This window comes from Sphaeramia orbicularis, chromosome 6, assembly GCF_902148855.1.
Source record: "Sphaeramia orbicularis chromosome 6, fSphaOr1.1, whole genome shotgun sequence".
NCBI lineage: Eukaryota > Metazoa > Chordata > Actinopteri > Kurtiformes > Apogonidae > Sphaeramia > Sphaeramia orbicularis.
The window spans coordinates 57,079,713-57,105,632 of record NC_043962.1 but is presented as its reverse complement, the minus strand read 5'-3'; the positions used below and the strand labels follow the sequence as shown (position 1 = coordinate 57,105,632).

The 25,920-nt window shown below is 40.3% G+C and overlaps 1 protein-coding gene across 1 annotated transcript; it reads right to left on the bottom strand.

Moving 5' to 3' along the window:
* Positions 1–874: 874 nt before the first annotated feature.
* LOC115420414 (synaptic vesicular amine transporter-like) lies at positions 875–24,398 on the bottom strand. Its single transcript, XM_030135648.1, has 15 exons — positions 24,395–24,398; positions 24,173–24,274; positions 18,339–18,669; positions 18,189–18,247; positions 16,684–16,767; positions 15,134–15,226; positions 8,762–8,851; positions 8,617–8,660; positions 8,436–8,496; positions 5,523–5,618; positions 5,249–5,327; positions 5,105–5,156; positions 4,877–4,940; positions 2,766–2,885; positions 875–2,071 (listed from the first exon to the last, which is right to left on the bottom strand). Exons 1-15 carry the CDS (start codon positions 24,396–24,398, stop codon positions 1,890–1,892), a joined length of 1,461 nt encoding a protein of 486 aa, XP_029991508.1. The 3' UTR covers positions 875–1,889.
* Positions 24,399–25,920: the final 1,522 nt, after the last annotated feature.

Genomic DNA, 25,920 nt, shown 5'->3' with positions numbered 1-25,920 from the left:
GTAGTTTGAGAGCCTGAATGATCCTAGGAGCTGGGTTGTTGGGGGCATTTACCCTCTGGTACAGTACATGACCCCTGTGATGAAGAGAAAACAACAGATCCAGCTACCTTTGACCAGATCAGGGTTACCAGGGCCCCACCCTGAAGCCAAAACCAGAGACAGACTCCTATGGTGACTGACCTGACCACCAGGTGCTCACCAAGAAGCCTGTTTCAGCTCAGACCAAATGTGGTCACCATACTGTAGGACCATCACCAGCAGGAGGAGCTATAGGTGAGAGCCAAAGGTGGAGACCCTGGTGGTCTGACCCCCAGTCATATAAACTGGCGCTGTGGACATGGAATCTCACCTTTCTGGTGGGAAGAATCCTGGGAGAGGTTTAGAGGTACACAAGCTGATACAGTCAGGCTCACCTCCAAGCACAGATTGGGTTCTGGAATCAGTTTCCTCAAGGGTGACTGGACTCCTGTCTATTCTGGAGTGGCTCTGGGTAATAAGTGTAGAGCAGGTGTAGGGTTACTCCTAGACCTCCAGCTCGCTGCCTGTACGTTTGAATTTACCTCAGTAAATGACAGGGTTGTTTCCCTTTGAGTCAGGAACAGCTGTGTCTGTTGTCTGTGCCTAAGCACTGAACAGCAGCTCAGAGTACCCGGCCTTAGTGGTGTCTCTGGGTGGTGAACTGGAAGGTGCTCCAGTTAAGGACTCCATTGTTCTACTGGGACTCTTAAATGTTCACATATGGAAGAACAGTACGACCGGAACAGCCTTCCTGAACTGCACTCACGTTGTGTTACTGGACGTCTGTGCAAGTGACTGTTTGTCTGTGACAAACTTCCTGTTTGAGCTCGAGGGTGTCCATAAGTGCCCATGGCCCCTGCATACCCTAGGCCATAAGGCGATGGTACATTTTGAAGTTATTTCATCAGATTTATGGCCATATGTCTTGGATACTCAGTTGAAAAAAGGTACAGAGCTGCCAACCCATCACCATTTGGTGTTGAATTGGATCCAAAAGCAGAAGACCTGAAAGGAAGGATGTCACTCAGACCTGACGGACCCAAACGTATAGGGAGGGTGTACTATGAAGGTCTAGCAGATTTGGAAGATCAACCCTCATCTCCAGCAAACTTCAATCACATCCAGAGGGAAGTTGGGGACATGGAGTCTGAATGGACCACACTTGTGTGGAGATCAGGAGTATGGGGTCCACTGCAGACCTCCATGGGTTATTCAGTCCATGTATGAATGGAGCCAGTGCTTGGTTCATATTACCGGTGGTGAGTCAGTCCTTGTACAGGTTGGAAAAGCCAGGACTGCCCTTTGACACTGTTTCTGATCAAAATTTTTATGGGCAGAATTTCTAAGCACAACATGGAGTGGACAGTAAGTTCAGGGTGCGTCTGTGCTTTTTGCAGATGATGTGGTCCTGTTCGCTTTATCAAGCTGTGCAGTCTAGCTTACACTGGGACGGTTTGCAACTGTGTGTGAACCAACTGGGATGAAAATTAGTAAATTAGTACCTCCAAGTCTCCTCCACATCTAGAGGAGCCAGCTGAGGGGATCTGGGCATCTGGTCAGGATCGGAGGAGGAGGGAAGTGTGGGCTTCTCTGCTTAGACTACTGCCCCCATGACCCAGACCAGGATAAGAAGAAGATGATGCACCGGTGGATTAACAACTTTAGCTGATCAGCACTTCAGACCACAAAGATAGGTTTAGTTTATTGTCAAATATTATTTAGAAAAATAATTCCTTCAACCCAAGGGGACTGAGGTAAACAGAAATAACACTGAAACATGTCACCCTGTCCCACAGAGAAACAACGCAGGAAAAGCAGCCATAAGAAGAAGATTTACCGACAGAAAGCATCACATGGAACAGAACGCTGACCTATTCACTACTGATTGTAAATACATGATTGTTTTTTCCAGCTCTTCGTACGTTGTTCTGTCCTCGAAGTGGTCTGAAAAGGAGGACACAGAGTGGAGCATAGAGTATGTTCACTGTTCCAACGATGGCAACTAGAATGGGAAAGTCCAGTGATGCTGCTATAGGACCTCCAAAAGCTGGACCTGTGTGAGGAGAAAAGAATGATGTTCTTATTTACCTTTTTAGGCAATTTTTTTTAGACCTGACAGTTGGACTTAAACTTGAAAACACTGTCTGAATTGCATCAGTTTAAACATGGTTTAAAGATAATCCCAGCACTAAAGTGGATTCACTGATGACCTGGCAGATTTTAAGTAAAATCAAATAAAAGAAAAATAGAAAACATGAGCATACTTTTGGATTTACAGACGATAAATCACAGTAAATCACAGTAGACATCAGAAATAATTCCTGGTTGTCAGTGAATTTGAGTTTGTAACATTTATTACTTGTGTTTGAAAATAAAACTGATCAAATTTTGCTCGTCCTCTCCAATTAGTGAATGAGAATTGTGGTCAAATGAACAGTAGAATAAAGGAGTGAACAGAGGAGTGAATGGTGTGTACTCATGACCTAAAGCTTTGGCAGTGGCACAAACTGAGGATCTACATAAATATCATCTGTCAATAAAAAACTCTGACCACGATAGAGCAGAAAAAGTCCATTTTTATTTCTTCTTTAATGTATGTCAGACACATTAAATCTATCAAGACTGAGGCAGCAAAGCTTGCAAAAAACAAAACTTGTGTCGCTGTCAAAACATTTGGCTGCAATTGTAGCATAAAAAAAGCAGGAAATAACACGTATGTGTGTGTTCTGTGATGACAGATGGCCTACCTATAATGAATCCAAGGCACACCGCAACATCGAAAATAGCATAAACTGTACCGTACACGGGTATGTATCGTAAGTCTACCAAGGAACCCATTAAAGGGATGACTGTGGAGTCCACTATGCCTGCAAGAAACAAGGTCAACTCTGATTATTTCAGGTGGAGAAATAAAAATAAATCAAACAATCAGAGATTACAGACCCTCACCCGCTTAAATCATAATCCTTAAAACGTACCCTAAGGATGTTTCCATTTTCTATTACTGTTTTCACGGTACTCATGGTGGGATGGATGCAGAGGTGGGTAATCCCAGCTCCATAGAGTAAAAATCCTTCCATGTATTTGTTCCAACCACTCACTGAACCAGCCCATTCTGATCAATGCAACTCCTCATCCAGGTGGATGGGCTCATTAGTGGAACCACCTGTGTTCAGTGAACAGGTAGAACCAGTACACAGCAGGACTTTTACTCTGTGGAGCTGGGGTTCCCACCTCTGCATGGATGTGAAACCAGAGTTGATTCTGTCAGATGTGTTATCAGAGTAGAAGTGTAGAAACAACCATCAAATATGATGGATGTAAAACTAACATTTAATCTCAGTTCTGGGTCATCCTTTGGATCAGCAACAAAGAAAAGAATCCTTTTAACTAGGGATGGGAAAATTATCCAATACGCATCGATACGCCAACATGCGTGTGCACGATCCCAGTGCACCGGTAGAGAAGCTGCGAGTGAATGAAGTTTGGAATGATATCGCAATGCATCGGTTATTGAATGTTTGTATCGATAAAATTTGATCTGTTCAATAGAATATATTGTGGCATGTTTGCCGCAGTGCATTATGGGTAGTGGGTACTATGTTGTAAATGTGTTATTTTTATGCTCAAAAATTCAGCGGGTTATTGTGTTAGTACTAGTTTTGACTTAATATGTGTATGGCAATGCTTATTGGACTTTTTGTTTATTTTTTCTGTATTTTTGTAATTTGTAAAGTTGCACCCTGAGTGAGAGCCATTTGCAGAGCAATGGCTATCCTGCTGTGACTGTTTCAAATTTGGTCTTCCTGCCTGTCAAATTAAAAGTACAACTTGTGCTCATACCTGACACTACGCTAACTTCCTGCCAAACTTCCATCAATGTTACAATATTTTTACTTGCATTTAAAAGTGTTACTGTTTATTTGGGTAAAGTTTTCCATTTCTTCAGACCAACGTAAATGTGCACCGTGGATTCACGGATGTGTGCACTGTACACTAACAGTCTGAGCTGCATGGATGGACTGAGCATGTGCACCACCGATAAATACTTTACTGTGTGTATGTGAATGTGACAGACATAGAAGAGAGGTGACCACATGTGGTTTATGAACATGTACTTCTACTAGATCAGCTGTACTGAATACTGCAGCACAAACCACAGACACTTCCTTAAACTGTCACATACAGATCCAACAGTACATCCCATAATACCTTACACAGGTGTCTCTTAAAGTGACAGAACCTTTTTCTGTTTTACCTTCATTACAAATACATGACATTACAAACTGATTCAGCGAAGGAGCAAGAAGTTGAGTTAGAAACATGTAGAGAAACGACTTTAGAAACAAAGTCCGAACTTTTTCACCTGACTGAATGTGAGGCATGTGTTCTGAAACTGAACTAAAGCCACTTTGTAAAAAGTCTTATTATATGGTCTTATTAGATAAATAACTAAACAAGTTCATTGAATTGCACTGCATATTTATTTTTTACCAGAATGAATGTGTTCAATCAGAATGTGCTTAATTGGTCTGTATTGTGGTTTGGGTGTGAATCATATTGCATCGCATCGTGAGATGCCACACACGTATCTTTAATAGATCTGATCGGAGATGCTGTATCGAGATGCGTATCGTATCAGCCTTACAACTAAGATTCCCAACCCTAATTTTGACAGATATTATTGTGTGGAATTTGGGTGTGTTTTTAAAAGCAATAACTGCCTTCATTTCTGAAAAAAAACAAAAAAAAAACAGCATAAATTGGTGAATAAAAGTGTGGGTGTGATACGTATATGGGGGCAAAAGTACCAGTAATCTCCCAGTTTCTGATTAAATATTGCAGGTAACTGACTCACCGACTGAAAATCCAATGCAAGCATTTAATACCATCACATGATAGATGTTTGTGCAGAATCCAAACTGCAATAGAAAAAAGTCCTTTGTATTATGAGTCAAACTTGATGTTTCAAACATAGTTTTTATTTTCTTTCATTCTTTTTTATGTGTAAACCACAGAAACATTCACAGGTCAAAAAGGAAAAAGTCAGGATAGCAACATATTATCCCCATATTAAAAGACTCACAGATATCAGGGAGGTTCCTGTCAGGATCATACCAATAAAAGCACACAGCCATCTGTGAAAATGAATGAACAGCAGAATTAGGACATGAACAAAGTCCACAGATTACTTCTTTATATTTTCTTTAGGCCTTTGAATTCTTCTTACCTTCCTATTTTATGTGCCACAGACCCAAAGATGTTGGATGCAATGAGGTAAGACAGGCTGTCTGGAAGGAAGACGAAGCCTGACAGTGACAACGGTGAGACAGATTAACAACGAATGAAATAAATAAGACTGAAGAAGTATTATATGGAACTAGCGGCATTGCACCCGTATGCCCTCCCATGCTGCAACATGTGTCGGACAAAGACGCGCTGGACGGACACCGGACACGGGGCGGGGCCGAAACATGCATTATATAGTAGGATGTGTTGATTACCTAGCAGCCATTGGCTCGGACACATGGTTTTCATCATCCACAGGGGAAGAGCTGCCTCTAAAGTTGCAACAGCCTGAGCTGCTAAACATACAGATCCTGAAAATCAAAATAAAGACTGTTAGATGAGGATTTTTATCAGCAGGAAACAGAAAACACACTAACAGCTGTCCATCCAAACATTCTTCTAATGTAAACTGTGATTCTGTTCCAGTGTCACAGTATTTGAACACAAACAAATGAATGGAAGGGACTTTTCTACAGAGGTTTCAAACTATAGGTACATATTTATATACAATACATACACTTTAAAGTTTTCTCCCACAGAATGAAAAATGTGGATAGAACAGCACAAGCACTGTTTCAAAGTGGACAGGTTTATAACGAACAAATTGTTTTAATTAGGGCTGGGCAAGTTAACATGTTATTACCACGTTAACGCATTCATTAAATAACGCCGACAATTGTTTTTTTTTTTTTTTTTAAATCTCCCGTTAATGCCGTTCTGCCTTTCAAGCAAGTCTCAGTTAATTTATACATACGGACTCTTATTTTGAAACTCATGCTTTTATTTTGGCGCTCCACACACACTTAGCGCCAGTGCAGGTGTAGCTCAGAGGAGAAAAGAGCAAACTGTCCCAGTAATGAAGAATCCAACTGTGTGGAACTCCTGCAGTTCAACACCTGTATGTGTCAATCATTCTGTTGTTTCTAAATAATTTCACATGCAAACATGTCGTTAGAAACATGTTTATGAGGTTATTTTGGATGTGTTTATTACAATGTATTATTAACATGTTTAAGCTAATTGGTTTATGCTAGCGGTCACAGATGGGTTGCTAATTCTTTCTGCAGGCTCATGTTCAGTTGATGTAAATTCATTGGTTGTGTTTAATATGCCAGCCTTTGAACGAACCTGGACTTATTTACCATGTGACTGTTGGATTAGCAGTCAGTTTAAGTTTAGAATAATTACATCTGTGCATTCTCCGTGAATATGTATATCATTAATAGACATAACTAATTGAATTATTTTGTCTTTATTTGATAGTTTCACTCTGTCAGTCTGCAGGATGTCAAGTATGTACAATAAAGTTGCAGACTGCAGAGCACAGATCTGGCATCGTCAGTTCAGTTTAGTTCACTGTCTAGTTCAGACTAAGTACAGACGTCTTAGCGAGGACAGTACAGTTATAACTCCTGTTCTTCTGCTTGTGTGTGTGTAGCGATTAGCTGCAGATAGACAACAGGTTTACCAAGAAAAGCCCAAAACTTGTGTCCAAATCTGTTCCTGTAGACTCACTGTAAAACTGACACATACAAACTAAATCTGTCTGAGTTCTGTTCACTGCCTTAGTACATTTACATGGCATTAGACATTTAAATGAATGGGGAAAAGATTGCTGGCTCGATGCTAACTTGAATGGGAAAATCCATAGACACGCTAACAATTAGCATTTACAGATTAATTTAAGATTTACAACGTCTTTTTATCCAGTAACAAAGGTTCACATCAGAGATATTTGATACTATTCATTCTGACAACAACTGAACATTAAATACTCACAGACAAACGTTTACCTGTCCATACAAACAGAGTGAAAGAAACGTGTCTGTTAGTTCCTTCTTATGTCTGAACTGACTACGGTAACAACAAAAGGACAAAATATATCTTAGTGCAACTTATTCCGACCACTAGAGGGCCCCCTTTGTTCATGTTGAACAACTGAACATCACATATTATTGGGCTTATTAGTATTAGTACTGATTAGTGGGACTAAGACTCCTGTCAATCACTCACAAGTGGAAATAAACATGTGTGGACATAAACATGTGTAACAGTAGCGGTCTGTTCCATGGACATTTTCATTTTAAATGTCTTCAGATGGGGGGGGGGGGGGGGGGGGGACACACAGGTGTTTGGAAGCACTGACATGCAATTATTTTTATCAGCGGAGTACTGCAGTCTGAAATATCACTGAAAGGAAATACACGCTGTTGATGCAGGCAACCCCCCCCCCCATAACTATTTGATTAATCGCAATTAATCACAGAAATCCACGCGATTAATCACGATTAACAATTTTAATCGCTGCCCAGCACTAGTTTTAATGCAACGTGATATCATGACTCAGGTAAATATACACGTCACTTATAATTGGCGCGTTATCTGTACAGATTCTAAGTTTTCCATGTGTAAGTTCAAGCCCTTATTGTCCCCCAGTCCAACGTGAATCAGTGTGTCAAATACCAGGCACTGAAGGGTAGGGTTAGGGACGTGTTTTTCAACCTTGGGGTCGAGACCTTACGTGGGGTCAAATGGAATTCATGTGAGGTCGCCTGAAATTACTAGTAATTGATAAAAAAAAATGTAATTAAATTACTAATAAAAAATATTTTTTAATGATTCAGTATATATTCCATTATAATTAAAACACCATACATTTTTCGGAATAAAAATCCAGTTCAAATAAAATGCAGGATGTAACACCTGAGAGGGCAGATCTGGACTGACCCCATCATGTGACCGCATGCGTTACTACGCTTCAACCCGCCTGGACACAGTCCAAACCAGACCCAACAGAGGATGGAAAGACTTCTTCACCCGCCTGGCCCCGCTAAGACATGTCCAAGAGAAAAATGTCTCCGTTTTGAATGTCTGGGGTCGCCAGAAATTTGTGATGTTAAAATGGGGTCAGGAAACTAAAAAGGTTGGAAACCACTGGCTTATGGTTATGTGAACCGGAGAGCTTGGCGTAAATTTACATGCGATTAAATGCCGCTGAATAACACACGAAAGGGCGAAAATGTGTAGGTATAGTACACCAAATGCCATAAGAACTGGCGTGACGTCTAACACCATTTATCAAGATCAGTCTGTTTAATGAGTAAATATGTCAGCGTTATTTAAAATACCAGCAGCAATGAGGATGTATGGGTCCCTGAGCAGAGTCAGCAGTGGAGTCCCTTTTTCTCTCTGAAAAGAAATAAGGAATAATTTAATGGAGGTGACAGTTTGGAATAATTCCATCTTAAATAGTTCTTAAGTCCAACATGAATGCTAACTGAATACTAAACCCTGGTTACGACTCTTTACCTGGACTTCCTTGCGTGTCGGCTTAAAGATGAGGAAATGCAAACCTGATTGTTCACAGTGGGAAGAACAGGATATAATGTCGTACTGTGCATGTGTTTATACATTGAATGAGGATCTTTGTAAATGTTAGAGCGTTCCTCTTTACCTCCACCCAGTGCAGCCATGGCAGCCGAGAACAGGAAAGGAGCTGGTTTTCCCACATACTGATACAGAGCACTGCCAACAGGAGCTCCACCTGCAGAATGGACAGGAGATTTACAGCAAAACCAACTAAACAAACAAGGAAACAATTATGTTAGAACACGCTTCATTTCAGTATTCAAACCTACAGGGAAAGTGTGGAGAAACCACAAGTCATGTTCTCACAACACGGAAAACAAACCAAAATGTAAGACTGTGTAGAAGCAGGAGAAGTCTTTCATCCACTCCTTCATCTTCTGCTTAACTAGGTATGGGTCATGGGGGCGGGGTTTGGGTTCAGGGTTCGGGGTTAGGGGTTAGGGGTTAGGGGTTAGCCTAACCCAGACTGCTGACAGTCCGATCTGTGTGCCGATCTTCTGCTCCATCTTAATGATAATAATAATAATAATAAATATGATGAACAATAGTCCCCTGCATTGCAAGCACACGGGGAATAATAATAATAATAATTAAAGCTGCAAGCAGCATTGGTCGGGACCTCGCGCTCTGGCCGTGTTCCCCCTCCCATGCCACCAGCCGTTACCGGTCACACCTCATTCTTGTTTTTTTTCTCCATTTATAATAAGGCTTTTATTTTGAAAGTCCTTACTGTGTGTGTGTGTGTGTGTGTGTGTAAGAGAGAGAGAGAGAGAGAAGCAGTTATAATCTTTTTTTTTTTTAATTATGCAAGTTGTATCAGTAATCCTAGTAGTAGTAATAGCAGTAGTAATAGTAGTATAATAGCAGTAGTTGTAGTACTAGTAGTAGTATTAGCAGTATTAGCAGTACTAGTTTTAGTAATTGCAGTAGTAGTATTAGTATAAATAGCAGTAGTAGTAGTAATGTCAGACACATGGTTTCTATGGACTCTACAGTGTGTGTGTGTGTGTGTGTGTGTGTGTGTGTGTGTGTGTGTGTGAGAATGAGAAAGAGAAAATCAGTTATAATCAGTTTTTTATATTATCCAGTTCAGATCAGTAATAGTAGTAGCAGGAGTCTCTCTCTCTCTCTCACTAACTTGCTCACTCACTCACTCAGTCAGTTGCTATGGACTCTCCATGGTTGCTATGGGAGCATAAACATGGCAGGTGCACCTGATCAACACTAATGACTTAGAGGAGACACTGGAGTTTCAGAGAAATGAACTAAAAACCACCTGTCAGACAAACTGACGTCAGTCCAGAACAGTACCTCCTATCTGAAAAATTCTGTCATGTCAGACTTCTGGAAGGTTGGAGCAACATTTGAATGTATAATGTGATGAAACAAAGTCAGAAGTGAATCAGCAGTGAGTGTACGAAGGTGGAGTTAGTCAAACATGTGAGTGAGACAAATGGAACACAGGAGGGAAGGAGGGAAAAAGCAGCAGTTGTTGTGTTTGGAGGAACACAGATCAAAAACTAAACACTTTAACATTCAAATGTCAACAGTCTGGGAAAGAAAAGACATTTTCCTACATTTTGATGTATAATTTGTTCCTGTAACCCCAGAAATATGAGAGTTATGATGAGTTGTTTCTAGACTTTCAAACCAAAACAGCCTCTGCACTGTTTGAGCAGCAAGATTTCAGCCAATCAGCTGTCAGCATGTGTGTGCATGCGCTCATTCACCTCACATGGCTCCTATAGATCAGACATGTGACTCAGTGCAGTTAAGTGTAGTACACCCAGTCACCATTTCTCGCATAAATTGTTGTAATTCGAAAACCGTACATCGTATCTCAAAAATTTTTTCACAGGATTGTTCTGCTATGATTTGTGATCGCTACAATATATAATATGTGGGTGAAATATCCAAATTGAATTTTCAGTTTCAGACTTCGCAACTTTCAGGGCTTCTAAAAATAAAACTAAGACACTTATCACAAAAGCACGAGATCACTTTTTTGAAAAGGGTTCACTCTATCTTCTGGCGGTATTTAGAAGACGATATGACAAACGGTGTGATCGGAGTTAGTTTTAACAATTTTATTTTGAAATGCAAATTGCGAACTTCCTGTTGGAGTTAGGTCATGAGTGTCAGTGCGAGATTTGTCGGGCTCGATGAGACGAAAATTTTGGCGTTTGTTTCATATTTCTACAACATTCCTACTGGCCGCTAGGGCTTTATATATAATAATAATAATAATAATAATAATAATAATAATAATAATAATAATTAAAGCTGCAAGCAGCATTGGTTGGGACCTCGCGCTCTGGCCGTGTTCCCCCTCCCATGCCACCACCTGTTACCCGTCACACCTCCCTCCAACCATTCTTTTTTTTTTTTTTGGCAGATTTATGTTTTTTTTTTCCCAATTTATAGTAAGGCTTTTATTTTGAAAGACCTTGCTGTGTGTGTTTGTGTGTATTTGTGTGTGTGTGTGTGTGTGTGTGTGTGTGTGTGTGTACGTGTGTAAGAGAGAGAGAGAGAGAGAAGCAGTTATAATCATTTTTTTTTATTTATGCAAGTTGGATCAGTAATACTAGTAGTAGTAATAGCAGTAGTAATAGAAGTACAATAGCAGTAGTTAGTAGTAGTAGTAGTAGTAGTAATAGTGGTAGTAGTTTTAGTAATAGCAGTAGTAGTATTAGTATAAATAGCAGTAGTAGTAGTAATGCATGGCACATGATTGTTACGGACTCTACAGTGTGTGTGTGTGTGTGTGTGTGTGTGTGTGTGTGTGTGTGTGTGAGAATGAGAGAGACAGAATCAGTTATAATCAGTCTTTTATATTATCCAGGTTGGATCAGTAATAGTAGTAGCAAGAGTCTCTCTCTCTCTCTCTCTCTCTCTCACTCACTCACTCACTCACTCACTCACTCAGTCACTCACTCACTCACTCAGTTGCTATGGACTCTCCATGGTTGCTATGGGAGCATAAACATGGCAGGTGCACCTGATCAACACTAATGACTTAGAGGAGACACTGGAGTTTCAGAGAAATGAACTAAAAACCACCTGTCAGACAAACTGACGTCAATCCAGAACAGTAGCTCCTATCTGAAAAATTCTGTCATGTCAGACTTCTGGAAGGTTGGAGCAACATTTGAATGTATAATGTGATGAAACAAAGTCAGAAGTGAATCAGCAGTGAGTGTACGAAGGTGGAGTTAGTCAAACATGTGAGTGAGACAAATGGAACACAGGAGGGAAGGAGGGAAAAAGCAGCAGTTGTTGTGTTTGGAGGCCCACAGATCAAAAACTAAACACTTTAACATTCAAATGTCAACAGGCTGGGAAAGAAAAGACATTTTCCTACATTTGGATGTAGAATTTGTTCCTGTAACCCCAGAAATATGAGAGTTATGATGAGTTGTTTCTAGACTTTCAAACCAAAACAGCCTCTGCACTGTTTGAGCAGCAAGATTTCAGCCAATCAGCTGTCAGCATGTGTGTGCATGCGCTCATTCACCTCACATGGCTCCTATAGATCAGACATGTGAGTTAATACAGTTAAGGCTGTAGTACACTCTGCCACCATTTCTCGCATAAATTGCTGTAATTCGAAAACCGTACATCATATCTCAAAAATTTTTTTCACAGGAGTGTTCTGCTGTCTTTTGTGATCGCTTCAATATAATATGTGGGTGAAATATCCAAATTGAATTTTCAGTTTCAGACTTCGCAACTTTCAGGGCTTCTAAAAAAAAAACTAAGACAGTAATCAAAAAAGCGCAAGATCACTTTTTTGAGAAGGGTCCACTCTATCTTCTGGCAATATTTACAAGACAATACGACAAACGGTGCGATAGGAGTTAGTTTTAGAAATTTAATCTTGAAAGGCATATTGCGAACTTCCTGTTGGAGCTAGCTCATAGGTGTCAGCGTGTGATTTGTTGGGCTCGATTAAACAAAAGTTTTGGCATTGGTTTCGTGTGTCTACGACATTCGTGCTGGAAGTTTGCAATTTGCGCATTTTATATTTAAAGGCATATTGCGAACTTCCTGTTGGAGTTAGGTCATGAGTGTCTCGCGTGATTTTTCGGGCTCGATGAGATGAAAATTTTGGCGTTTGTTTCATGTTCCTACGACATTCCTACTGGCCGCTAGGGCCGTTTTTGTGTTTCTAGGGGGCGCTAGAGAGCTCATTTTGGCACCTATGGGGTTAATTTTTACATTTTATAAAATTTTTCGCCAGACTTGACATACATGCCAAATTTGGTGAGTTTTCAAGCATGTTTAGGGGGTCAAATTCCAGTTTAAAGCGGCGGCGGGAGAACAATAATAATATAGAAACGAACGAAAAACAATAGGCCCTCTCCCTCACTGTGTGAGAGAGAGGGCCTCTCCCTGTGGGCTCGGTCCCTAATAATACATTGCACTTATATAGCACTTTTTTTGACACTCAAAGACGTATCACGAACAAACAAAACAAAAAGAACAGAGAAAAAAAAGAGGCTCAAGAAAATGCAAGTTTGAACAGGTGAGTTTTCAGTAGTGATTTGAAGTTTTATATTGAGTCTGAGTTCCTGATGTTTTGTGGGAATGAGTTCCATTGGGGGGGGGGGGGCAGCGAAGGCTCGGTCCCTCAGCAGTGGAGTTGTTTCAGAATGGGGGTGATGTGGTCTCTGGAATGGGTGTGAGTGAGGAGGCGGACGGCAGAATTCTGGATGTCTTGCAGTTTTTGGAGGTGGGAGGAGGGGAGAGCATAGAGGAGGCTATTACAGTGATGGAGTCTGGAGGTGATGAATGCATGAATGAGGATTTCAGCAGCAGAGTGTGAGAGGGAGGGGCGGAGACGGGCGATGTTTCGGAGGTGGAAAAAGGATGTTTTAGTGATGTGACTTAAGTGCGTTTTGAATGAGAGGGCTGAGTCCATGATTTTCCCCACTCATGAACAGGGCTGTTAGAAAATATTGGTTCTGCAATATATCGTGATATTTCATTTCACAATATTGTGTCAATATTAAAAAGTACTGTATCAATATTTTTAGGTATTTATTCAAATGCAGATATTGTGGAGGGTAATTTTTGTTCATGTTTTATTTATTACTATTTAACACTCTTTTATTCACTAATAGAACTAATAGAATCTGAACATTTGAACAGGATCTGAAACTGTAATGTCTGTAAAACAGAATTTCAGTTTGAACACAGGAACATTTTGTGATATAACATTAGATCCTGTTGGGATCAAATAAAAATGTGTTTAGTATTTGTGTATATTTCTGGTGCAATTCAATTCTTCAAAAAAAAAAAAAAAAAAAAAAAACTAACAAAAAATTGCCCTTTTAACAGAATCATGATATATATATATATATATATATATATATATATATATATATATATATATATATATATATATATATATACACACACACACACAGTGGATCTACAAACACACAAAACATTTAATAACAGACAGAATATTGTTAAAATTGTACTTATTTCTCTTAAGACATTTCAGGTTGTTCATATTAGTTCAGATTATTCACATTTTTTGCAAAAATCTACTTTGTTTTAGTGTAAATACATGAAAATATTACATTTACAAAGAGAAACATTTGGAGTTGTCATTATTCATATGTTATTATTTGACTGGTCCTGCCCATTTGAGATTGAATTGGTCTGAATGTGGAACCTGAACTAAAAGGATTGTTCAGATCTTAGCTTTTGCTTTTCACAGATTCATCCTAAGGGCCGGACTGGACCCTTTGGAGGGCCACATGTTTGACACCTGTGCCCTAGACTGTCCTGTTGCCACATAATCTTATGGACACCTTTATGCAAAAAATAATGCGTTGTTTTTTATGGACAAACTGAAACGTGCACAGTAGTCGAATAATAATAATCGTAAGTGTAATAATAATAACCCCACCCCTCCAGGTCTCATTAGCATTACCTACGTCAGCATCCACTGAGGTAAACTCTAACATGAAGGCCCTGAGCAGCCCCACACTTACTCTGCACATGTCATCCAGGGCAACTCCAGAATAGAGAGCCCCCCCCCCCCCCCCCCCCTTGAGGATATTGGCTCTGGAGTCTGGAGTCCAGCTGTGTGTCCAAGTGAGTCCAATATCTGACCAACGCCTCTCAACCTACAGCGCCAACACAGGCTCCTTCCCATTCCAGAGGTTCTCTTCCTTCTGTGTAGTTCCACTGGAGATCTGTGGCTTTCAGACGGACAGGGTCTCCACCTCTGACTGTGACCTGATCCATGTTGTGCTGGACCACCTTAGCTCCTGCTGTGGGTGGTGGGCTCATCTTTGTCTTACCCATCATCCCCTCAGCTGCAGCTGTTCTCTGGGTGTAACTGACACATGCACCTCAGCATCACTTCATCATCTGACACATGCTAGAGCGTGGAGTCTGAAACCAACCAACCGTGTTTCAGAAAATGAATCTGTTTACATACCCATTAATCCTAACGCCAGACCAGATAAGGATGAAGCTATGGCTCGTCCTCGCTCTGTGTCTTCTTTAAACACATCAGCAGCCAAACCTAGACCTGCAAAACAAAAATATACACACAACTACATCAAAGTTTAGTAGCAGTTTTGTATTTTCACTACAGTTAGGCAGAAAAGTACATCATACTGATATACCGTAAATTCCGGACTATAAGCCGCTACTTTTTTCCCACGCTGTAAACACTGCGGTTTATACTCCGACGCGGCTTATACGACGATTTCACCAGTACCACGGCTCGGTGCCGTGGGACCTCACTGGGTGGTGCCGCGGCACCTCGGGGCCAATGCTAGGTGCCGTGGCACCACGGTGGTGCCTCAGCTCAAGGTGCCGGTGGTGCCGTGGCACCACCAGCACCCAGCTGTGGCACCGTGGTGCCACGGCACCTGACACCGGGCCCTGGCACCGCGGTGCCACAGCTCGGTGCCAGGTGCCATGGCACCGTGGGACCATGGCTCAGCACCACAGCTCAGCTCGGTACCGTGGCCCGGTACCAGGTACCACAGCACAGTGCCAAGTACCGTGGCATCTCGTCCCTACTGCACGTACGTACTGCACGTACGTACTGCATGTACACGTGTGTAATGTTAAATGAAAATGATATTACAACAGACGTAATTACTTGTTTTTAATCTTTATATTTTAAAAATAAATTAAAAGTCCTACTCTAACGAAAAACAAACATTTGTTCACTTTCAAGTGTCTTTCAAGTCATTTTAAGTCCGTGAATCCACAGCCGGCGCAAAAGCAAGTCAGTCCCATATCGGCACGAATCCAAAGGAAACCCCGATAAGTCCACCGACCAAAAAAAAGAAAGAGAAAATGTGCTTTTATTACTATCCTTTTATTGCCTCGTTTTTTGTCTTTTGTTTTTTAATCATCATATTAACAACGAATCAACCTGTAGATATGACAGCAAGCTCACACATATCAGACCATTTACATACAGGGAAGAATTCCATTTGAACTCAAAGAAAACCTTTATCCAATTACCGTCCAGTTTTGAGGCAATGAAAAAAAAGGTTCTACTTGGTCCCATAGACTCCCATAGAAGCCAGGCTTCAACAGGAAATGCACTGAGCACAGATCGTATGAGGAAACAGCACAACGGGAATGGATGAGAAGTGAACAACATGGAGTCTGATGATTTGTGATGAAGCTGATTCTGAACGAACTCGTCTGTGAGATGAACATGTTTTAACACATGTGTAGTCAATGAAATGTCAACACAACCAAACAGATTTAACCATTTAATTTTCCTAATGATAGGGGAAGCCGGGCTTCTCTGTCAGTCTATGAGAAACTGGTGGACACCCGCGGCTTAGAAACTGGCACAGCTTATACGTGTACAAAATGGATTTTCTTTCTAAAATTAGGGTCTGCGGCTTATATTCAGGTGCGGTCTATAGTCCGGAATTTACGGTATATATATATATATATATATATATATATATATATATGTATATATATATAAATCTTATAATAAAAGTATCCCACCTGAAACACACAAACAGGATCCACCCACACCTTGGCCTGATCTGACCAGAAGCAGCAAGATGAAACTAGAGGAAAAGCCAAACACTAAAAAAACAACAGACACACAAGTACAGACACAACGGTCAGTTTGACAATGTGTCACAATATGAAGAAAAAACAACAACACAGAAGTACAGAGATGGATGTGTTTAGATATAAATACAATAATACAAAAAAAGATTAAATTAAATAAAATGCTCTTTTTATTTCAATAAATGTGACCAAAAAATTGCATTGACACAGGAACCTCCTTAATCGTTTAACCGCTTTGCAAACTATATGAATGTATATATTTTAACATAACTTTATTTTTAGCACACTGACCTCCACTTTCTGTGGGTTACTTCCTTAGCATTAGCCACATTAGCTGGAGGCCTTAAAATTTACTCCTTATACTTTATTTTTTTTATTAACCTTATTTTAAAGTGGAGGGGTTTTTCTTTTTTAGGCATATGAAGTTTTATATTTTCAAACACTTTTTTTTGATAAATCTATAATTTTTTACTGTTGCTCAGTTTTCTTTTGAGACACTTTTTTTCAAGTTTATTTTATTTCTTTGTGCAAATAAATTCTTTATTAAAGGGATTTTTTTTTTAGGAGATAGTTTTTTTCATGCAAGTGTATTTTTATTTAAAGGGTACACTTATTTTTCAGATTCTTCTTTTTAAATAAATCCAATCTCCTTTTTTTGTCTTACAGTGGATGATTTTTTTGGGCTGTTGCACCTCTGGGTGAACACATCAACATTTGCCAAGAGGTAAAAATATTTTTCCTAAAAGATGACACAGGTTTTTGACCATCTTCCAGAGTTTTTCAAACGGCGTCGTACATTTCTTAGAGTCTGACCTGGTATCTAGGACCACTTTGATGTGGGAGACCCTATCCCAGTATTCCAGGCAACACAGCTCCTAGAAATCCCACAGTAAGGTTACAAGGGGAGGGGCACAGAACTAATGGGAACTGAGTTCAATCTGGACAAATAATTAGGCTCAAACTGCATTAATTACATTTGTGTGTCCTATAAAACACCTGTAAATCATTATTACCTCCTCCCCCAAAGGGTTCGGTTTGTTTGTTTGTTTGTTTCTTTATTTGTTAACAATTTAGCAGCAAAACTATTGGTTGAATTCAGACCAAATTGGGTTTATAGATTACCAGTGACCCAGAACAGATGTGGTTACATTTTGGGAAAACTAGGTGAAAGTTCAAATTTTTTATGAATTTTTTTAATCTTTTTTTTTCTCCCATTTACTTATAATGGGCGAAATTTCACGTCTATAATTGTTTCAATTTACTTCAAACTTGGCACATATATAAAGGAAATTGCTATGACATCAGCACAGGCATAGACATGATGACATCAGCTGGATCCATGACAAAATAAACTACAACATGTGTGAGGGGCGGGGCTTGTTGTGCCTGGAACCACTTGTTAAAACATGACGGGCTGAACTGAAAACACTTACAGGTGGACACTATGAAGATGACGCAGAACCCGGTACATAAGGGGATGTGGTAGCCGATCCTGTTCAACAAACAGAACAACATGAGGAACGGAGCCTCTTCTGGCCTCGGTAAATGCTTCTGCTCGTTTGTCACAGTAGAAGAACACTCACCTGTCCGTCAGTGACCCAATGAAGGGGTTAGTGATCAGCTGTACGACTGGTTTGGAGGCCAGCAGAACTCCTACTTTAATATTTTCAGAGTCCAGCTGATCTCTGTCCTCGGTGCAGTTTGGATCAGAGGGTTTATGGGCTGGACTGTGCTGTAGAGGAGTCGCTGTGGAGCTCAGTGTCCCTGAGGACTGGAGCAGAACTGGACCGACTGTGGAGCCCAGTGTCCCTGAGGACTGGAGCAGAACTGGACCGACTGTGGAGCTGCTGAGGTTCTCACCAGTGATGATGGGATGATGGTCAATAGAGTAGAGGAAACTGGGAAGGACAGGCACTGAGAACAAAATATAGAGGATCAATAAATGTGATGTCTGTGACTACTGACAGGAGTCAGCGGACTATTTCTTGGTAAGATGCATGGAACAGTTTTCTTTACTTTCTGATAATAAGGGATGAAGGAAAGCTAGTACAGTATTCTGAAAGTTTCACTTAAACCAAACTTGGGCAAAATACAGCGCAAACAAACCAGAAGAACTAAATTCCCCAAAGACAATAAAATGCATCAATATGTTAATGACTGATAAGTTGAATGAGACTATTAATGTTCTGCTATTTAACCTGATTCCAAAAGAGGGTGCTGTCTACATTTAGACTGTTCACATCAACCCTGTCAGGTTTAGGATTACTGAAGCACCTTTGTATGTCTGACATTTTACATTTAGAATACATGAGGATCATCACGGAAAAATGATATTTTGTGATATTATGTCCAGGTCAGTCTGACTCTACATCCTGCAAAAATATATGGAAACAGAACCAGATGAGTGTGTATTAAATGTGAGCCATTTAATACACACTCATCCAACGACCTTTCTGCCAAATTTGGTAAAAGTGGGGTTCCAGGGTGAGGACTGGATGAGTAAATGAGCTGGTTTGTAACTCTGTAAGTGTTAGATTTCACATAAATCCAATTGTTACACTCATTTCATGAGAAGAGGTACACATATTTTATTCCAACTTTATGGACATCAGTGTATTTCACAAAAACTCGAGTGTTTGAAAGGCAGTGGAACCCCCGTCTTACCAAACAGACAAATATAGTCACACTGGCTCTTAATTTAGAATCATTTATAGCCTCTTATTTTAAGATAAATTGACAAATATGAAGAGTTTGTGTGTTGATAAACCCCTTTGCAATCAATGTTTTTATGAGAATATTTTAATATTTATTTTAATCCAACTTTTTATTTGCAGTAACAGTAACCAACAGTATGTATGTCCTCAGTGCAGGTTGGCATTGACCATAATCAGATGTGTGAGCTTGGATGGGCTGATGGGGTTCCTTCTGTCTGTGAGTGTCTGCCCTCCAGAACACACCTTCTCCCCTCCATCATCTCCACCAGGCCTGGGCAGACTGAGGGGTTCCTCAGGATAAGGTCTCATCTTTACCCCATGTTCACCACGCTGACCAATAGAAACAATGTTCTACCATGAACAGAGAGTGAGAGCTGAGCAGGTGGGAATCAGCTCCCATGAGTCACTACCAAGCATCAGCTCCAAGAGACACGTCTGTGGAGTACAACACTTCTGTAGTCACTGTGACTGCCTCCAACAGATCACTAACCCTGACCCTGACCCTCCAACAGATCACTAACCCTAACCCTGACCCTCCAACAGATCACTAACCCTAACCCTAACCCTAACCCTAACCCTGACCCTCCAACAGATCACTAACCCTAACCCTAACCCTAACCCTAACCCTGACCCTCCAACAGATCACTGTGTGGATGCAAAACAACTTTCTCCAACCAAACTCAGACCAGACTGAAGTCATTGTCTTTGGCCAAAAAAACCCAGAGGAAGTGTCATCAGTCATCTGGAATCTGTTCTTCTAAAAACTAAAAACCAGGTTAGAAATCCAGGGCTAATAATGGACTCAGACCTAAACTTTAACAGCCACGTTAAATCAATGACATCATCAGCCTTTGACCATCTCAAAAACACTGGTAGAATCAACGGCAGGTTAGACTACTGGAACAACCTTCTGACTGGACTCTAAACCAGCTGAAGACAGCTGTAGTCCATCCAGAACGCTGCTGCTGGGGTCCGGACTAGAACCAGGAAGGACCACCATATCAGTCCTGTGCTCAGATCTGTGCACTGGCTTCCTGTGGCTCAGAGAACAGACTTTAAAACAGCTCTGCTGGTCTACAAGTCTGTCCATGGTCTAGAACCAAAGTACATCTGGGACATGTTGGTCCCATATGAACCATCTGGGACCCTGAGAACCTCATGGACTGGTCTGAGAACCTCATGGACTGGTCTTCTGCTGGTTCCAGAGTCAGGACTAAACAGGTGAAGCTGCATTTCAGTTCTGTGTGTTTCAGTTCTGTGTGTTTCAGTTCTGTGTGTTTCAGTTCTATGTGTTTCAGTTCTGTGTGTTTCAGTTCTGTGTGTTTCAGTTCTATATGTTTCAGTTTTGTGTGTTTCAGTTCTGTGCGTTTCAGTTCTATGTGTTTCAGTTCTATGTGTTTCAGTTTTGTGTGTTTCAGTTCTATGTGTTTCAGTTCTATGTGTTTCAGTTTTATGTGTTTCAGTTCTGTGTGTTTCAGTTCTGTGTGTTTCAGTTCTATGTGTTTCAGTTCTGTGTGTTTCAGTTTTGTGTGTTTCAGTTTTGTGTGTTTCAGTTCTGTGTGTTTCAGTTCTATGTGTTTCAGTTCTGTGTGTTTCAGTTCTGTGTGTTTCAGTTCTATGTGTTTCAGTTCTATGTGTTTCAGTTCTGTGTGTTTCAGTTCTATATGTTTCAGTTCTGTGTGTTTCAGTTCTATGTGTTTCAGTTCTATGTGTTTCAGTTTTGTGTGTTTCAGTTCTATGTGTTTCAGTTCTATGTGTTTCAGTTCTGTGTGTTTCAGTTCTATGTGTTTCAGTTCTATGTGTTTCAGTTCTGTGTGTTTCAGTTCTGTGTGTTTCAGTTCTATGTGTTTCAGTTTTGTGTGTTTCAGTTCTGTGTGTTTCAGTTCTATGTGTTTCAGTTCTGTGTGTTTCAGTTCTGTGTGTTTCAGTTCTATGTGTTTCAGTTTTGTGTGTTTCAGTTCTATGTGTTTCAGTTTTGTGTGTTTCAGTTCTATGTGTTTCAGTTCTATGTGTTTCAGTTCTGTGTGTTTCAGTTCTATGTGTTTCAGTTCTATGTGTTTCAGTTCTGTGTGTTTCAGTTCTATGTGTTTCAGTTCTATATGTTTCAGTTTTGTGTGTTTCAGTTCTGTGTGTTTCAGTTCTATGTGTTTCAGTTCTGTGTGTTTCAGTTTTGTGTGTTTCAGTTCTATGTGTTTCAGTTCTATGTGTTTCAGTTCTGTGTGTTTCAGTTCTATGTGTTTCAGTTCTATGTGTTTCAGTTTTATGTGTTTCAGTTCTGTGTGTTTCAGTTCTGTGTGTTTCAGTTCTATGTGTTTCAGTTTTGTGTGTTTCAGTTCTATGTGTTTCAGTTCTATGTGTTTCAGTTCTGTGTGTTTCAGTTCTATGTGTTTCAGTTCTATGTGTTTCAGTTCTGTGTGTTTCAGTTCTGTGTGTTTCAGTTCTGTGTGTTTCAGTTTTGTGTGTTTCAGTTTTGTGTGTTTCAGTTCTATGTGTTTCAGTTCTGTGTGTTTCAGTTCTATGTGTTTCAGTTCTGTGTGTTTCAGTTCTGTGTGTTTCAGTTCTATGTGTTTCAGTTTTGTGTGTTTCAGTTTTGTGTGTTTCAGTTCTATGTGTTTCAGTTCTGTGTGTTTCAGTTCTATGTGTTTCAGTTCTATGTGTTTCAGTTCTGTGTGTTTCAGTTCTGTGTGTTTCAGTTCTATGTGTTTCAGTTCTATGTGTTTCAGTTCTATGTGTTTCAGTTCTGTGTGTTTCAGTTCTGTGTGTTTCAGTTCTATGTGTTTCAGTCTGTCTGATGACGTCACACAGACCTGAACTGTGACAGTGTTTGAGTCCAGGCTGAAAACAGCTGTTTAACTGTGCACAGAACAACTGAAAGGGTTCTATCTGACCTCTGACCTTTTACTTTGTTTTAATTGATTATTATTTATGTTTTATTGATTATGTTTTAATTATAATTGTGTTTTTAATCTGTCTCTTTTCCATTTTTGTAAAGCACTGTGAACTGCCTGTGTGTGAATTGTGCTAGACTCATAGTTTGTGTTTGTGATGGGACCCATGACTGCTGATATGATATTAAGGTATTGTCATCAGTTGGTCATCTAATTGTCCATCCACCTGTCCAAAAAACTTTGGCATGCAGTGATAAGTCAGTTCACTAGGGGCAGACCCCCAAAGAGTTGGCCGGAGTCGGCTGAATACACTCCGTGGATACCTGTGTGTACTCATGTACTCGGGCTACACTCTATGCAGACGCAAATCAGACATGCCAGTGCCCAGCATGGTTAAGAAACAAGAAGAATGAATGAAAAGGCCTGTGTAAACCATCATTTGGAAAATCAAACACTGGAGTCTCAACTTCCTGTCCAGCTTCACTGCAGCTTGACAGTGAAGAGCAGAGGAATGGGTGAGAGAAATTAAACTAAACAATAACTTTCACCAATATTTTACTCAAGTCTGTGAAAATGACCTTAATGTTAAAGCGAATGTTAATGCAGTGCTTGAGTCCGCCGGCTCTGGGTATAGGCACAAGCAGCTGCATAGGGCGCCATCTGCTGGAGGGTGCGACAAATTACAGACAAAAAATATAATAAAATAAATAAATTAGAGTATCTGTATAATAAACTTCAAACACACCCTTTACACCTCCTTGACTTGTTTTCTCTTAAATAAATCACAATTAAGCCTCAATATGACAAATGTCTATTCCACCTATCCCACTTCGTGGATTCTGTCGTTCACATTTTTTTCTTATTCACTATTAAAAGACATGACACCAACTCACATGATGTCTTAAACATGCTAAGTATCCAAACAGTTCAAATTATTTCTCATTGTACATTTATTTCTCTTATACTTATGGTTCATTTACATTCATTCTTTACTACTGTGTGTACTGTTTTAGATAAATCTCAGATTCCTTTATACATCTATTGCACAAACCAATTCCAGTATTAAATCACAGTCTCAAACATTTTACATTTTGTAAATCACAGTATCAGGGAAAATATTTGGAAGATTTTCACTAGTCAGGCCGAGGGTTTTCAAGGGCGAGCACGTAATGTTCCTTTACCGTGTCCCTCTGAGTAGAACAGTACAAGTTGAACAGATCTGCAATGTCTAATATGTCATGTGACTGTGAGCTGGTTATGAATTATTAACTGACATCTTTTGAGACAGTACAGTGGATGTGAGGGGTTGGTGTAACAGAAGTCAGTAAAAACAGAACTGAACTGTGGTGGAGCATGTGGAGGCTGTAGAACCCCTACATATGAATATAGAAATGACTACATTACCTTCAGTGTGTCTTCCATTAGAACCATGTTTCACAGGATGATAACCCTAACCCTAGTGTTGGTGTTGGGTTAATGAAGACGGAATGTCTAAAATCTGAACTAACTCTGGTCCGATGCTGATCCTTTCATGGGTTTCTGGTGGATGTGCAGCGCAGTACTGACCCTGCAGAAATCACAGATGTATTTGAGGTCACCACAGTGGTCCAAAAATCTGCTGAAACCTTCAGCTGTTTCCCCCACCTGCTCTATTCTCTAGTAGAAATAGAACGAAAAATACACTACACACTGAAGTACGTTCAGGTACATGTACATGATGTACATACTACACACTGTTGTATTCCATTCAATATTTTGAAAAAGGTAAATTCAATCAAACATTAAGTTGTAAAAACTTGCCATGTCTGAACTTACCAACAGCTGACAGTAGAAACCCATCCAAAAAAAAGGCTGTAAACACCACCACCACCACCACCTTCCTCTCCTGTGGCTCCTGTCTCAGCCAGGCCAGTAATCCTACAGCACACATGGACACATATACATGTACTGATACTAAAAATCTGCTGAATACATTATAATTATATTAAAAAAAACTCTGAAAATCCTGTATCAAAGCATGTTCTGGCTCAGACTTACCCATGTTGGCATTTGTGTATATGCAGGAATATGCACAGAGGAGAAACTAAAGCAAAGCCAACAGGAGGAGTTCCACCTGGCTCCGCCTGTCTGTCCAAACCTGTTTGTCCATGATCAAAATAAAACTGGGATTAAAGGCCAAATATCAAACTACCACACACAAACACATCTCTATTAAAACTCAGAAATGACTCTGCACAGTTAAAACATTTGGAATGTCATTTTCATATTATCTGTGAAAATGAACTGCCTCCACGTCAACAGGAAACAGACTCCTGCATATCACCGTCCTTCAGCTACAGATGTGGAGGTGCATTTGAACAACACGCTCTAAATGAGGATTAATCTGTCATCCAATGCATCTGTGAGGAACACCGGAATTATTTAGGACCAAGAGTCCTACTGTAATGGACGTTCTGTGTCCGACACGTGTCCCGATGTTGCACCATGGGAGGGCGCTATCGTACAATGGCACCATGGGTACAATGACGCTAGTATTCCTTAATAATCATTTAAAATCGGGCAGTGTCTACTGCCACAGTACTGTGGCACGAAATATGGGTTTGTCTGTTACCACAGACCGATCAAATGTTATCATTTATACTAGAGCCGATCACAGATCCTGTTCCATGAACTCATTCTCCTCTTGTCTCCACAGTACTGTGATCATGTGTGGAGTATACTTCAGCGCATTCTTTTATGCATTTTTCTACCACAGCAATAATAATAATAATAATAATAATAATAACAATACATTCTATTTATAGGCGCTTTTCTTGGCACTCAAGGACACCGTACAGTAAAACAGTAAAACAGGAGAGTAAAAAACAAGCAATAAAGCAGAGTAAAAAATAAAAGGCAGGTTGAAAAATTGGACAACGCAATTGTGTTCACAAAGAGAAGGAGGTCCTGAACAGATGGGTTTTGAGTCTGGATCTGAAGAGAGGGAGTGAAGTGATGTTTCTGAGATCCAGTGGGAAAGAGTTCCAGAGTTGGTACTGGTGGTAGATGCAGGTGCATCAAAGAAACGACAAATGAGTGATAATATGTAGAATAGAATAGGAGTTATTGTTCTAGTCTATACGTTGTTTTGTGGTGCTCTTTGCTCTGTTCAGTCAGTGAGGCTGGAGAAGGTGGGCGGAGCTACACGTTAGACGCAGCAGTGTGACTTGTCAGTTATATGTCAGTTCAGTGTGTTGAGCGCTGTGCTCCGAATTCTGCACTCTGAACGTTGTTCCAGTGGCTGATGTAGGTGTTTTCACACAGCGTACTCGAGTATGTACCGTACACGGATGCGTTCACACCTTTCCTGCAGATGTTGCATTCACACGTGCGTACTGTGGCCTAGTACGAATGTGTGTTCCAGGGCCCAAACAGTAGGTGCTGGTGTGGAAGGAATTCTGTCGCTATTCTACAAATGCAGAAATCAGAAGACAAACCCTTACCTATCTGTTAGCCCAGGGGTCTACAACCTTTATTATCAGTCAGAGCCATTTTGCCTCCTCTTCCACCAAAAAAAATAGTCT